This window comes from Pezoporus wallicus, unplaced genomic scaffold (genome assembly GCF_028554395.1).
Source record: "Pezoporus wallicus isolate ANWC-B61680 ecotype Strahan unplaced genomic scaffold, APGP_CSIRO_Pwel_v1 contig_6923, whole genome shotgun sequence".
NCBI lineage: Eukaryota > Metazoa > Chordata > Aves > Psittaciformes > Psittacidae > Pezoporus > Pezoporus wallicus.
In genome coordinates, this window is record NW_026637289.1 from 1,176,703 (window position 1) to 1,191,333 (window position 14,631).

Consider the following 14,631-nt stretch of genomic DNA (forward strand, 5'->3'; position numbering starts at 1 on the left):
GCCATATGCTGAGGGTACAAAAACCACGCAGGTGGGTAGGTTTCCTCTTCTGCAAAAATATCTCAGCACAAACACCAGGGAGCAGGAAGGAACTCTTCCTCATCTATTACAAATAAACAGAAAATTACGTGAGAAATCAAGTTCTGACTATGGTTTTGTTTTTTGTTTTTCAGAAAAGATCACATTATTACAACGTATAGCTAGAGCTGTTTTAGGGTAATCTAGCTATATATTGAGCTACATTTATTTATATTTATATGCACATAGAGTGCAAATATTTATATGCACACTAGATTTTAGGTAACAGAGTTAAATATTAGGAGTGCTAACAAAATGCAGCTACTTAAAGCTCATCTGGAAAACATGAACAAAGTAACTTTTTAGAGCTGCACCTGGATCTGCACCTGGATAAGTCTGTCCTGGTTTTGGCTGGGATAGTTACTTGTCTTCCTATTAGCTGGTGCAGCACTGTGTTTTGGCTTTAGTCTGAGAGTAAGGTTGATAACGCACCGATATTTTAGTTGCTGCTAAGTAATGTTTACTCTGATCAAGGACTTTTCAGTTTCTGATGCTCTGCCAGTGAGGAGGGTCACAAGAAGCTGGGAGGGAGCAGAGACAGGACACTTGACCCAAACTAGCCAAAGGGGTATTCCATACCACAGCACATCATGCCCGGTATATAAACTGGGGGGAGTTGGCCAGGAGGGGCTGATCACTGCTCAAGGATGTGATGGGCATCAGTCAGAAGTGGTGAGCAATTGTACTGTGCTTCACTTGTTTTACTCCTTCCTCCCTATTTCTTCTTATTGTATTTTACTTTTTATTGTAATTGTTAAACTGTTCTTATTTCAACCAGTGGGTTTTTACATTTCCTCTGATTTTCCTTCCCATCCCACTTAAGGGAGGAGGGGTGGGAGTCAGCGGGCTGCAGCATGGTACTTAGCTGCCAGCTGGGCTTAAACCACAACAGTCCACAAAGTCTAAGTGGGTCAGCATCATTTGGTGACTCACTGCACAAGACTCAATCGTGAGCCTTGAAAATATTTCTCTGTGCAATGCAAAATCTTTCTCACCTACGTAAGGCACAGTATCTGAAGGCTTGAGGCCTTCAGAGCCAAAGCTTCTTTAATCTCAGGCTAAGATCACAGAGCAGAACTCTGTATAGATTTTTTTGTGTGTGAAAAAGAAGTCAAAAAGCAATGCACAGTAAGTATTTTAGCACTAAATGGGCCCTTCATTGCCCACAAAAAGTGCTGATAAATTCTTGAAAGTCTTACAGAAGCCTCAAAAATTAAATCCAGGAAAGCCCAAGTATGGGAAGTTGTGATCAAGGCTGGCATACTAATACCTAGTGATAGAAACCTACATGAACTGGGCTTACTACAGAGCAGGAAATAAGCAACTCAAAAAGACGCCCTTTGCACGTGCCCCGTGTTTATCTCTGTCCCTTAATACAATTGCATACAGTATCCACCTCTTTGCTCCCAAAAACCTTTTAAACCCTTTCTACAATTTCAGCCAAATTCAACATGAAGATGCTAAGTGTCATGAAAATCAGAGGTCAGATAAAAGGGACTGCTAATCTGTGTCTGCTGGACACGGAGAAAAAACGGTGTGACTTCACCAGTTACACACTGCTTAACTTACCACTTGGCTAATCCTTAGCACAAGTGCCTGGTAAACTTGCTAACGTACACACCGCTGGGAACCATCTCCATTTCAGTAGTGCCTGTGGGAACTGTGGAGTGCTGGAGCCTGTGCAGAGGGGATGGGTGGGAAAAAGATGTGGAACACTAATCCATAGGTACCCCAGCTTAGTTAACCCTGTTATTTCAAGAACAATGTACTACGTACACTTGGATGAAACCTGTCCATGACGGTACATAAACTATCATTGGGGATAAACAGAACGTGCTAGAAGCCTCACGTGCTGGGAAAAGAACCCAGTCATGGTTCAAGACAAGTGGAAAGTGACAAGCTCCTGACAAAACAGTTGTACACCAGACGCCTGCTTTGCTGATGTGGGCGGCACATCATGAGGACTAAGACACACCACCAGCATGTCACGGCTGCAGCAGCTGGTGTTCTGCTGGGCGAGATCCTCCACACAAGAGCAAAGCACTACCGGCCCGCGGCATTTTGCAAGCACACAGCAGCGCAAGCGGACCCGACTGGCGAGTCCAGCCCTCGTTGTGATGGAGCCAGATGCAGCCACGGGAGCCACATGACCTCCACCACGCGCGCCGGCGGTGAGACAAGGAGGCGCCTCCACGCTCTGTGAAGGGAGGAGGTTGGCCGGGCGCGGTGAGCGGGGCAGGCCGTGCGGGCGCGGCGGGAAGGCGGTCGGCGAAGCAGGGGCAGACCGCGCCGCTGGGGGGCGCTGCCAGGGCAGCGAGCGGGCGGCTCCCGGGGGGCGCGGGCGGTGCCGCCCCGCCCTCCGGCTCGCGCTGCCCTCGAGCGCCCCCGCGCGTAGCCGCCTGGCTTCCTCCCTCCCGCCCGCCGGCGGGGAGGGCGGCAGGCAGCGGGCAGGTGCGCGGCGGCTGCGGCGTGAGCCAGCGCCGGGGCCGTGTCTGCCCGCCACAGCCGCCGCCCCTCCTCGCTGGATGCCGCCGGCTTCCCGGCGTGAACACCGGTTCCCTCCTGCCGCTGCGGCTGGCTTTCTCCTGCTCCTCCTCCGTTCCGTCCTCCCAGCTGCTCGGGAAGTCAGAGCCCTCGGGGGTGCCCGTCGGTGGGTGCGCGCCCCCAGCCCCTGCGCTCGCTTCCCCACCGCGGCAGCCGCAGCCCCGCTTAGCCCGGCCACCATGGCGTGCGGGAGGTAAGAGAGTTCCCTTCACCTCTCCTCCGCGGGTATCGTCCTCCCGCTGGCGCCGCACCTGCCCGGGCGCCCCGCGGGTCCGCCTCCCGCCGGTCCTGGGCGGCTACGGGTTGAGGGGGATAGTGGGGGCCAGGTGTCTTTTCCTGGTGCCGGAGGAAAAGTTGCGGCTGGCTTCGGCGAAGCGACTCCGCATTGTTGTGTTTGGGCGCGGGTGTTTCCCTGCGGGCGGCGGCGTGGCGGGTGTACTTCCGGGTTCGCACCTTTTTTCCCTTCGCCGCAGCTGCTCCGCGTCTTCTCCTCTGCCCTCGAGCGGAGCCGGAGCCCCCAACCGCTGGAGCTGACAGCTCGGATATCAGCACCTGAGTAGCCGCTCCCCCTCCAGGACGCGGGATAGGGAGTGCGGGGCCGCGCCGCACGTCAAACGCGAACAATAACAGTCGTAGTAAGGGAAGGGTGAGGGGACGGAGGCCCCCCACCCACGCCGCCGAGAGGGGCGCGAGGAGTAGCGCTCCGCCGAGACTCGCCTGCGCCGCGGCGGCGGCCGGGGCCGAGATAACGGCCGGGCAGCGGCCGCGGGGACGGTGCAGCAGCCCGACGCCAGGGGGCGGCCGGAATGCGGCCGCCGGGTGGCGATAACCGGCCGGTGGGGCGGGCGGGGACCGACGCTGGGTTCCCGCGGCTCGATAGGCGCAGCGGAAGGGGAGGCCGGAGAGTGGACGGACGGCGGAATGGAACCCCCTGGGCGGCGCGTCCGCCGTGAGGCGGCCGGGGAGCGGAGGATGGGGCCGCAGCGGTGCGCCCCGAAGGTCGTGGGTCTTGGCTGCCCTGTGGTAACTACCACCGGGGCGGAGGGAGGCGAAGGACAGGGGTGGGCACCGCTACCGGGTGTCACGCGCGGCGCCGTATGCGTGGTGCGGGGGGTTTTAACATGAGCGATGTCGGGGCCGCCATTTTGAATGGCTCCCTGCCGCGCCGCAGGGAGTGCGGGGTCGCAGCCGGCCGCCAGTCGCGGCCGCCCCGCGGAGCTGTGAGAAGAGGGCCAGGGCGGTGCGGGGAGTGCGTCCCGCCGCCGGGCGGGATTTGTGGGTAACGGTCACATGTAGCCTCACGGCTGGCCCTGAGGTGGAGTTGCCGGTGCCGACGGGTCCCAGTGCGAAGGAGGACAAATAAAGTGCAGAAGTGTCTCCAAACGCCTCGTTTTTCCTTGTCTGTTTTCACGCCCAGGGGGAGAGGCGGCAGCGGAGTCGGTTTGGCCAGTGGGCGTTGTTGGGGGGGGCGGGGGGGGCTGCCCGCGGCGCGGCGGGAGGCGGAGCGGCACCTCGGCGGGGGCTCCGCCGGCCCTGCGCTGCCGCTGGTCCCGCATCGCTGCTGCCCGTGCCTTGGCGAGCGGTCCGGAGCTGAACGGCGGCCGCTTCACCCAGCTGCCGAGGTTGGGCTGCAGTAAATCGTACAGTGGGGCAGGCGAACAGCTGGTAAAATTGTAAATTAAATTGAAAATAAGCGAACAGCGGCAGTGTGTGTAATCATTTTGCGCAGGCTATTAAAAAATACAAACCCGAAGTATCTGAATCTGCGAACTCCAAGGTTAATTTTAAATATCTCTTGGCTTTGCCACAATGGAACTATCCATTTTAATATGATAATTTGATTAATTTACTTTTTCCCTTTTAGCAGTTCTTACTTGTTAGTGGCTGTGAGTAAATAATGCATAACGTTCTTATAGTCACGGGATGAAATAGTAGTGTGCACTCTGATGCCAGCGTGTTTACACACTTCACGCTTTTCCTTTACGTAACTGATGTTGCTGCTGTTTTTAAATAGGCCATACACAGGGCTGTTTCCTCCCCCCCCCATCTAATAGCTTGGTTTGGAATGTCACATCTTGCATGGAAGCACTATTAATTATTGCAAGTATGGACAAATGCCCTGTCACAAGTCATCAGATACTAAAGAAATAATTATAGTTACATTTGGGTTTGTTTCATTTAAATATAGCTATATATAGTTTTAGTGGTATCTGTAATACTGTGCTAAAATGCAGGAGTGCATTTAGATTGATACCTACATGCTTTGTTTTACAAAACTAATTTATTTTTGAAACCACACTAAAAAGCACCTTAAAGCTTCACAGGATACAGCACTGACAATTTTGTTTGGAAAACTATTTCTAAGATACGTAACTAAGCCATGGTTCTTTAAAGAATGATGCAGTTTTTTACCCCCCTTGGTATAGAGGAGAAAGAATCAATATTGAATTAAATTACTACCTTAGTTATTAATACACCAGGAAGCCAAGTTTCCTTTGCTATAGTGAAACAAATCATATATGTAGTGGAAAAAGTAGTTATTACAGCTGATATTTGTCCTGTGTAGTAGTTCCAAAAATGCAGCTGTAGTAAAAACTGCTTGTGTGTGTATGACAATAGCTGTCTTTGTTTTTATAATACATTCTGTAGAGGGCATGTGATGCCATCTCAGTTTTCAAAAACATAAAAAAAAAAAATTAAAAATATGTTAGTTATCATGTATTTATAAAATCAGAAGAGGAAAGTGGTGATAAATAAACGAAGGCAGTGACCTTAGACCCTGTCCGTCCTAGGCCTGAAAGGCTATTGCCCGGGCCACTGCTAGGATGCAGTGGCAGGTCACCAGCAGTGCTTCAGGTAGCACCCCCGAGCACAGAAGTGGGTTGTAAAGACCGAGCAGTTAAGATATTTCTGCCTCCTCTTTTAGTTCTTTTTCCCTTAACTGGCCGGTAGTGTTTCGTTAGAACCGCAGCTGGAGCCTGCGGTGCGGAGCGCGCCCTCGAGCTCACGGGCGAGGTTCCGAGCGGGGTGTCGGGGGGAGGGATGGTTCCCGGAGGAACCCCGTTTTCCTCCGCCAGCACCCTGCCTCCCCCTCCTCCCCCGGGCCCTCGTGCGGCGGCGGCGGGTCCCGGGCAGCGGCCGCCGTGGGCGGTGGACGGGGGGGTGCCGCGCCTCCGCTGCGCCGCTGGCCGGGGTGCTGAATCCCGCGGCCATCTTGGTGCCGGCTGGAGCCTGCGGCCCGGAGGTCCGGCCGGTCTAGGGCACGGCTGCGGGCTGCACTTGAGTCCTGTGCTCCGCTCGGGTGTGCTCGCGTCCTGCACGAGCGTTCACGGAGGGAAGTGGTGTCGCCAGAAGCCTTTGTGGAACCCGCGGTACCGCTCCGGTATTGAACGCCGGTAGTAAAACCAATGGCAGAAATACTGCAGTGTGCTCTTCTGCAGAAAGGGACCCTGACGGGAGAAAAGGGGGTTTTGTATGCAACCTGTGAAGCGTAATGTTACCCATGTAAAATGGAAGTGCAGCCAAAACCAACAACTAGACAGGCACTTGCTATTTGCTGTTTTTAACCACAGGTTGAGTTCATGAAAGGGCATTCTGAAAGCTAATATCAAAACAGCGTGTCATCCGTGAGAACAAAATAACCATTCCTAGTAAGGGGGCGGCTCAAGAAAAAACAGTTACCCATGAGCGGCAGCACCAACACAAACACCAGCTTTTTTCCCTTTCTTCCTCTCTCTAGGAAAAGACAGTAAATTTGGAAAGATGTGTGCTCTAGGAAATTTTTTTCTCTCTAAATTCACATCAGTGGGCTCCAGCATTTCTAGAAAATAAAAAACAAAAAAAAAAAAAAAAAAAAAACAAGCTTTTTTTTTCACCACAGAGACAAGTGTTCATTTTCTGTAATTGCACCCTGGATGTTGCAAATGCAGTTGTGCCATAAAAAGCAAATATGCCACTCTGGATTGGTGTGTAGAGGCTAAAAAAAAGACAAAAACAGCTTGGGGTGTTTCACATGGGAGGATAACAATTTAAAAAAAATATACAGAGGTTTTAACATTATGCTTCTAAAAATAGAACAAATAGATATGCAGGGTCTTCAAATTAAAGGTCAGAGGTGACAAATTGGGACAAAGGTCATGCAGCTCATTTTCAAGCAATCAGTTTCTAGTTTTTTCATGCTTGAACAAAAGCTTAATTATACAGAAAAGCGAGGACTGTAATATTTAACTAGTCACCAGTAACAGAAATAGAGGTAGTTTTACACAATTCCCTCTTTGCTTGAATGTGGATGTATTGTGAAATTATTTGTGCTACTGGTAGGTCTGTCTAAATCTGTTTAAATACATTTTTAAATTCAACATCTAATAATTTACACTCTGTACACTCTGTATTTAGTATCTGTACTTGAGAACTAAGAGTGTGTAGCCATCTTCTGCTTTATCAGTGATCTTGGGGAAAAAAAGGCAGGGGGGTGTCTATCCTGATAATCCATACTATGATTTCACAGAAAGTTAAATTGCAGGTCCATGCAGTTTGGCATTCATGCACATACTTACTATTTCTAACAAAGTACCTTGCTTCCCCAAAGTCCTACCTCCAGTCTGTAGCAGTGCGTGTGTCCCTGTGCAGCAATTACACAGACCTAAAAGCTGACTCTTTCATGAGTGTGTGTATGGGATTATCATTTTATTTTGTGCTGTGTAGTCTTTTTTCATGAATTTAGATTCAGGGTTCTTAACATTTTGAAAGGATTGTTTCAATCTTTATATTAATAATATCACATTTACATTAACCCATGTTGTCATAAATGTTCTGAAGGTATTTAAAAGATATTCTATAGCTAACATTTGATACATATTTAGACTACACACAGTATTAGGATAATGCCCCAAATTATACTGTTAAGATTTGTATGTTCACTAGTATTTTTGTATTGCATTGTAAGGTTTGCTTTTCTTTCAGACACTGTGTCTCCTGTACCTACTTCAAGTACTGATGTGTGCACTGATTTTAAAAATATTTTAATTCTTAAGAGATTGTGAGATTTTGGTTATGTATGACTGGTGTTTCTGTGTATTTTTTTCTGTTTGAATGAATGACATATCTTCACTAAAGTTTCTGGGAAAAAATGACCATTGCATTATTTTATTTGATTAGTTTTTCTAAGTAGTGATGTAGTCAGGAAGTATAACATACAGGACTGCTGTCCGCTCCTGTTAAAATGAGAAAAATATCATACCTCCTGTACTATTCAGGAAAAGTGAATATAGATGTTTAATGAGTGTTTAATTGGTGTTATATGAGTCTTTTACAGACACTCTGTTGTTTTAATTTTATAACCTTTGTTTTGATTGTTTTAATCCACAATATCCATTCCATAGCAGTATTTGGTGAGCATGTTATGAAATACAAGTGATTAAAAAAAAATCCACCTTTATTAACACTCACAAGTAATAAGTCAGTGATTTAAAAAAAAAAAAGACCCAAGCCAAGAAAGAACATTCTGTGTTTTGTAGGTAAATGGCATGTACAAATAAAACAAAAATTCTACGCAAAGGGAAAGTTACGTGAAAGATGTGTAAATTCTGTGAAAACAAGTATTAGTTTAATGTAAAACACCTCAGGAAAGAGGTCTGAGTAAACCATACTACAGTTGTTACAAACCCAAAACTCTATAGAACATATATGTATTTTTAATAAAACTTGCTGTAGTGCCATCATTTTTGAGGGGATGATGTTAAAGTCTTAATTGGTTGGAGTATTTTTATAAATTACACATTTGTTTACAGAACATATTTAATCTTGGTTTAATAATGGTTTTGCATTGAGGAAAAAGCATGTACAATTCTGGATTAAAAATAGTACATCTCTACATTGAATGTGAACAATACGCATACAATTTAGTAATCAGGAGCAATCGAGAAAAATTTCACTTTTCTTTAAACTAAAAACTTAAATACTGCATTTGCCTTTTTGCCATAATGGCCTTTAACAAGTATCTTTTCAGGGCTTCATTTTTGTTTTGTTTGCAAATAGTTCTCAAGTGGGGAAATAAAATCTTACTCTATAGTTTCTCATAGAAATAACTAAAATCAGTGATCAAGTTCTGAAAAATATGCTGATCTAACTATGATTTAAGAATTGCAGCTTTTAAAGGTTTTTTCTTTACAAAATACTGAAACCAATTAATCTTAAAAATACAAAGAAAAAATGTCTGAAAACAAATGTAATAAGATCACAAGGTAGTTTTCTCATTGTTTCATTTCCTGCATGGCAGATCAGTGCGTGGAATTTCAATGTACCCATGCTAACAGTAAACTGGGAACAAAATAAATACTAAGGAAGTAGAAAAACAGTAGTAGTAGGCGCTGGTGTGTTTTATTTTGAAATTGTGTATTTTAAAAAATTAATCTTTGAATCTTACAAAACACTGTTTAAAACATACTTATTTTACACTGCTTTTTATTAAATCATTATCATAGTTGCTTAATATATGTACATTCAAATGCAGACTATGTGAAATTGCAGGTTATACTAAAGTGCACTAAATATGAGAATTGTGTATACCTAATTTCAGCCCTTAAAACAAAAATAATTTTGTTCACCATGTTCCTTAAGTACATATTATTAAAGTTTGAATCTGAATAGTTTTAAATGCTAAAATAATTGTAAATATTAATGTAATAGTAACGTTTCACTTTTAAAGAGAAACTTTGATCCAATTTAAATAGCTGGTAGGCTTTCATTGACTCTGATTTTGACAACGTGGGGCTTATTACTCCCTTTCATCTCCCAAAAGAATCAGATTCATAACAACAGTGGAAGCATATTTTACCTTTGTCTCTTCCTTTTCTCACTGTAGTCAAATGACTGTCTCACATGCAGTTAAAAGGTGCATAACAGGATGTTTGATACTCAAGAATGTGTACTTTATTTCTAAAAAACTAGGGTTTGCTTAGCCCCTTTTTGGATCTCAGGAAAGCAGACGTGGACTATTGCCCAGCTATTTTATTTACTTCAAACTAATTACCTCCTTCAGATGAATGACAAAATTGGGTGAAATTAGTAAAGAAAGATTGAATTATAATTTGCTATTTCTTCAGTTAATTTTCTTGAATAAGTATTTTTTAAATGTTTTGGCATCTCACATACACACGCTTTTATCTTCACTTGATAGAAAAATATTTTCATGGTGTAAGAAGAAAGGTATGGAAGAAAAGTAAAAAAAAATCAGAATAGCATCAGAAAAGCTTTCAATTCCTGCCCCCACCCCCACCCTGGGGTTATGGAAGGGCATTGACACCTGAGTGCACAATTTCAGGAAATTTTAATTTGCCTTCTTTATTCATTTCAAACTAACTATATTCTACTGAATAAAACAAAAAGGAAAAAAAGAATCAAAACAATAAAAACATCTCAGAATGAAATTCATTATTTACAATTGTACGTTAAGGAATCCATGTAAATACTCTTAGCTTAATTCAGAGTATGAGATAACAATAATTTGTTATGTTTGAAATCAAAATACTGTGTGCATAGTGCTTCTACCAGCAGTCAAGAACCGTAAACGGGAATAAAGCATTAGCTAGTTTTTACTCACTGGTTCAAAAGATAGATGGCAAAGTTTGTTAATTACAAAATGCATTTTCTCAGTTAATATATCTGACCTATGTGTGTGCATAAATTTAAAAAGCTGATGTTTTATGCTTGGGTTCTGTACATGGAGTTTTAAAATTTGTATATGCTTGTCAACATTCATCTCTTTTATGTCTTCACTACTGATAAGTAGAAGAGTTCCTTTAATACCAGAATGTTCTTCCCAATTCCCTTGCATCACTGTCATATCTGTTTGTTATAAAATAAATAGTTCTTCCGCACTCTGATTGTACTTATAGTATCCAGAATTCTTTCAAAAAATACTGCTGGCTTTATTCTTTGGAACCAGTCAGTCCCTGGCTGCCACTGAGAGTGAAAGAAACAGGTTTAATTTTTTTCAATTTTTTTTTTTTTGGAGTAAAGCATATGACATTTAAATGGGGTAACTATGTATGTCTGCTTTACATTCATCCAAGCAGATTATGTTTCTGAATCTTTTTGGCAGCAGACTTGCTTAAGTGAATGAATTCAAAACAATGATTATCAAAGAGAATTATTTTCTTTTTAAATAGGTATTTTTATTTTCCATTGAAAAGTAAGTTGTCAGAAATAACCTATATAAGGTATTAAGTGAATTACAGAATGTGCTACCTATAAGGAAAGGTAGATTACTTTTGTTGGTGGGTCTTTATTGATACTACGGATACTACTCTCTTCATTGTATTTCCCATCCTGCAGTTAATTCCATGCGGTGTTCTGTTGCATTATTTTTTGTGCTTACTGTTACAGTAGCTTTCCACATGCCACAAATACATAGTTAAAACAACAGTTGCTTTCAAAGCAAGTAACTTTTTATGTAAAAACCTCTTACTCTCTAGTACATAAGTCCTAAAGTTGTTTTTGGTTTTGTTGTTTTTTGTTTTTGTTTTTTTTTTTAGTTCAAGTAAATTCCAAGATAGTTTCAGAACTTAAACACCAAAAAACACTTTTCTGTTTTGTACAGCATAAGGAGGCATAGCAGGGTTCACCATGAGATATTTCAGATCCCAAAGCTGCTTCCATTTAAGTCAGGGACTGTTTACTTACAGCTTTTGGTAGGATGCAGTAAAATACAAGCCAATTAGTTTCTCATTTAAACTATTTAAATTGGAATGTTCTTCTGACATCCCTTTTGCCAAGTTTTGTGTATTGCATTGGGAAGCTGTTCATAATAACTTTATAAAAAAATGCCATCCCTTTTCTACTTAATAATCTGTTTATTTGTCACTCTCAAATACATAATACTTACAAACATGTTACGCAACGCGATACTGGAAACTATTACTTGTGCTGTTTCTGATATAATTTTTAAGAACAACAGTTTACCCCTTTGAGTCCCGACCTTGCTCCCCAAATACTTATTTTTAATCCCTTCATAAACTAAAGCAGACTACGTGCCAAAGCCAAGAACGTATCCTTTACTCTATGCTTGCATATTTCATTATGTTGCATAAATAATGCAAGTAAATCTGAAAGACACAAAAGGCACATAGCTACAGGTTGGCAGAACAAAGCAGCAGACACAAGAGAATGGGCTTCAGTGCTTGAAGGTGTAAAAACAAAGCTAGGTTTAATACAAGGCAAAGAAGTCCACACAATTCCAGTGTAAAACTTAAGTTATTACAGAAGAAGAACTGGCAAGAAGAAGAGCTTGCCAGTGGTGTTGTACTGAAAAGAAAGATTGTCCCATCCCCTTTTCTAATTCCTGGTGTTCGAAAGGATTCAGGATAACTGGCTGTAGGGGCAAAGAAGTTAAGAGAAATTCAATTCTAATTTGTCTTTGGTGATTCTTCTGGCTTTGTTCACTCCAAGTAGAATATCCTGGTTTTTTTTTAGTAAGAGAGGAGGATAACTGTCAGGATGTGCTCTTATATTTGAAGAACTCGTCTCAGTTTTCTTTAAAAGAGAATTTGATTTATATCTTAACAGGAGAATAATGCAATTCCTTGTTGATTTTGTGTGGGTTTTAATTAAAGTAGATTATTCAAAAGATAGTAGAGGGTGACGAGAGGCTTGTAGCAGGTGAGTTTGTGCATGTTCCTATCTGTTTATCTCTCATTGATTAACAAACTGGACAGCCTAAGCAACGTCTGCTGCAAAACCCAGGTCTTTTCCTTCATGCTTCCTACCATCTGTGTCACTCATTTTGTGTGTGATATTCTTATTGGCATTATACAAAATAAGCCAGGTCTTGCTCAAGTAGATCAAAAGTACACCTTTCATCTATCACCTTTGATCAAGTCACACATCTGTATTTTTATGACTGTTTTTGTTCGATTAAGTTTTAGAATTTAGTATTATTACATATTATGCCCTGCAGTTTTATAACTGATATAATACAAAGCATTTCTCTAGTGATATAATAAATCAGCATTGAGTTACATGGAAGAGTCCTGAAGAATCATTTGGGTTTGTTTTTTAATCGCATACAAGGTATGACTGTTTATTTTGTACAATTTAAGTGTAGTAAAGACAACTCACTAGTTCTTAGGTTACCTACTGCAATTAAATATTGATAAAGGAAACAAACAGCTTGCAATATTGTGCAAATCTGTGTTTTTCCCTTCTGCTGTCATCAACTGCATTTTCATAGGAGACTAATGAAAGGCAGTCCCTTTATGGATGCTTGGGGGGGGGGGGGGAAATCAGTGGCTGATTTTTATCTAATGCCTTGTTTATCTCATTGTGGTTCTGATGAGCTAGGTAAGACTCAAACAGTTAATAAGTTTACAGGTCACTTCACAGAGTCAATGCCCTGGCATTTTATGGCCTCCTAATGAGCCGTTAAACTGGAAAAGAGGTAATTAAATATGGTACTCTGGTACAATGTACACAGTACTGACTCCAGCTCTCTGATTTTAGGTTCCTCAGAAGATGATGAAGTCATTCAAGAAGGTCTCCTCAGGCTCAGGTCAGTCTTTATAGCATTTTACCTGGCTGACTTTGTATATATAAAACTGAGTTACTGCAGCACTTTTGTCCCACCGGCTCTAATGAGTTCTTGAGGAAGGGTGAGTGGCAGTGCACAGGCTTTAGAGTTCTTGCTTGACTCAGTTTCTGTAAGACAAATAAACAATTATATAAGGAAAGTTTATTTACAGTAACCCACCATCAGATACCTGCTGTAAACCGTAAGAGCACACGCGTCTGTCAGGACGCTGTTGGAGCACCACCACAACATGCCATATGTACCGATGGCCATGTACATCTCAGTCCCCGACTAAAATTTTACGTCATTGAGGTACTTTCATGCCTCTCCCAAGTTACAGCGCCAGTGGGGCGTTACCGCCGCGCAGCCCCCCGCCCCGATCGCGACCGCTTCCCTGAAGCTTAGCTCAGCCGACAGCGATGCCGGCCCTTCCCTGCCTTTCCCTGCCCGGGCACCGGCGTGACCGCCCGCGGCGGTTTATGCGCGAGGTGGCGGATAGGGGGCGCGGAGCTCCCCGCGGAGCAGCGCTGCCTACCCGAGGGAGGGGCGTTCATCCTGAGCATACTTGCATGCTATCCGTGCCCCGGCTCCCGTATGACGGGAGGCGCTCACTGAGGAGGCAGATAGCCCGGGCCTCACGTTTTACCTGTGTGTTGGGGCGGGAGGAGCTCCCCGTGCTACCGGCCGGCCGTGCGGCGGGCGAGAGCCCCTGGGCGGGGAAGATGCGCGCTCTGCTGGGACACGCACACAGGGAACCGACCCGCCCGCTTGTCGTCCTGCGCCTACATGGCGGGAGGCGAAGCGGTGATCGAGCCGTTAGCCGCCAGCGCGGTTACTTCGTGCGACCTGTCCCCTTGGCAAGAGCCGGTTTCCGCTGCAGTTTTAGCCCTGTCAGACGGGTTCCCACGTCGACTATTTAAAGCCTCCTTAAATCCGCCGGGGAAGCGGTCGCTGTCAGTTGCAAATGTACAGCTGAGAGACTGTTAACGTACGTGAGACCACACGCTGTAGCTGAGCTCTCGGAGTGGTGCCTCCCGCGTTTTCCTGCCCTCGGATCTAACGGGGTTAGAGCCGTTTCTAGTATATTACAAACTCCCCTGGCCGGCCGCCGGCGTTGCCGGGAGGGATCCGCGGGAGGCACGGTGGACCGTGCAAGAGGGCTGCGCGGCACCGAGAGCCGCCGCGTTCCATTTCCACAGAGAATACCAGCAAAGCGCGTCTTCGAAACCGCGCTTTGGCCGTCAATTGAAGTAGCGGCGCCGGTAAACCGCGGTGGGATCCCGCAGCGAGGGCATCCCCATCTCCCTGAGTGGAGCCGCGCGCTGCGCCTACTTCAGGAGTAATGGCTGAGGCGCGAGGGGGCAGCCGTTGGGGAGGGGGGGTGTGTGGGGTGTGTGTCCCAACGGCTCCAGTCGGCGGGCGGGATGTATGTGAGAGATAGGGGC

General features: G+C 44.9%; 1 protein-coding gene across 2 annotated transcripts in view; it reads left to right on the forward strand.

Annotated features, from left to right (window-relative positions):
• The first annotated feature begins 2,704 nt into the window (after positions 1 to 2,704).
• The window catches only part of LIN28B (lin-28 homolog B), a 100,241-nt gene continuing 88,314 nt past the window's right edge, over positions 2,705 to 14,631 (forward strand). For both annotated transcript variants that reach the window (XM_057404678.1, XM_057404679.1), the window contains exons 1-2: positions 2,705 to 2,815; positions 13,120 to 13,168. In XM_057404678.1, coding sequence (XP_057260661.1) covers positions 13,132 to 13,168 — 37 coding nt within the window. In that variant the 5' untranslated portion in view covers positions 2,705 to 2,815; positions 13,120 to 13,131. The remainder of the gene's footprint in view (positions 2,816 to 13,119; positions 13,169 to 14,631) is intronic.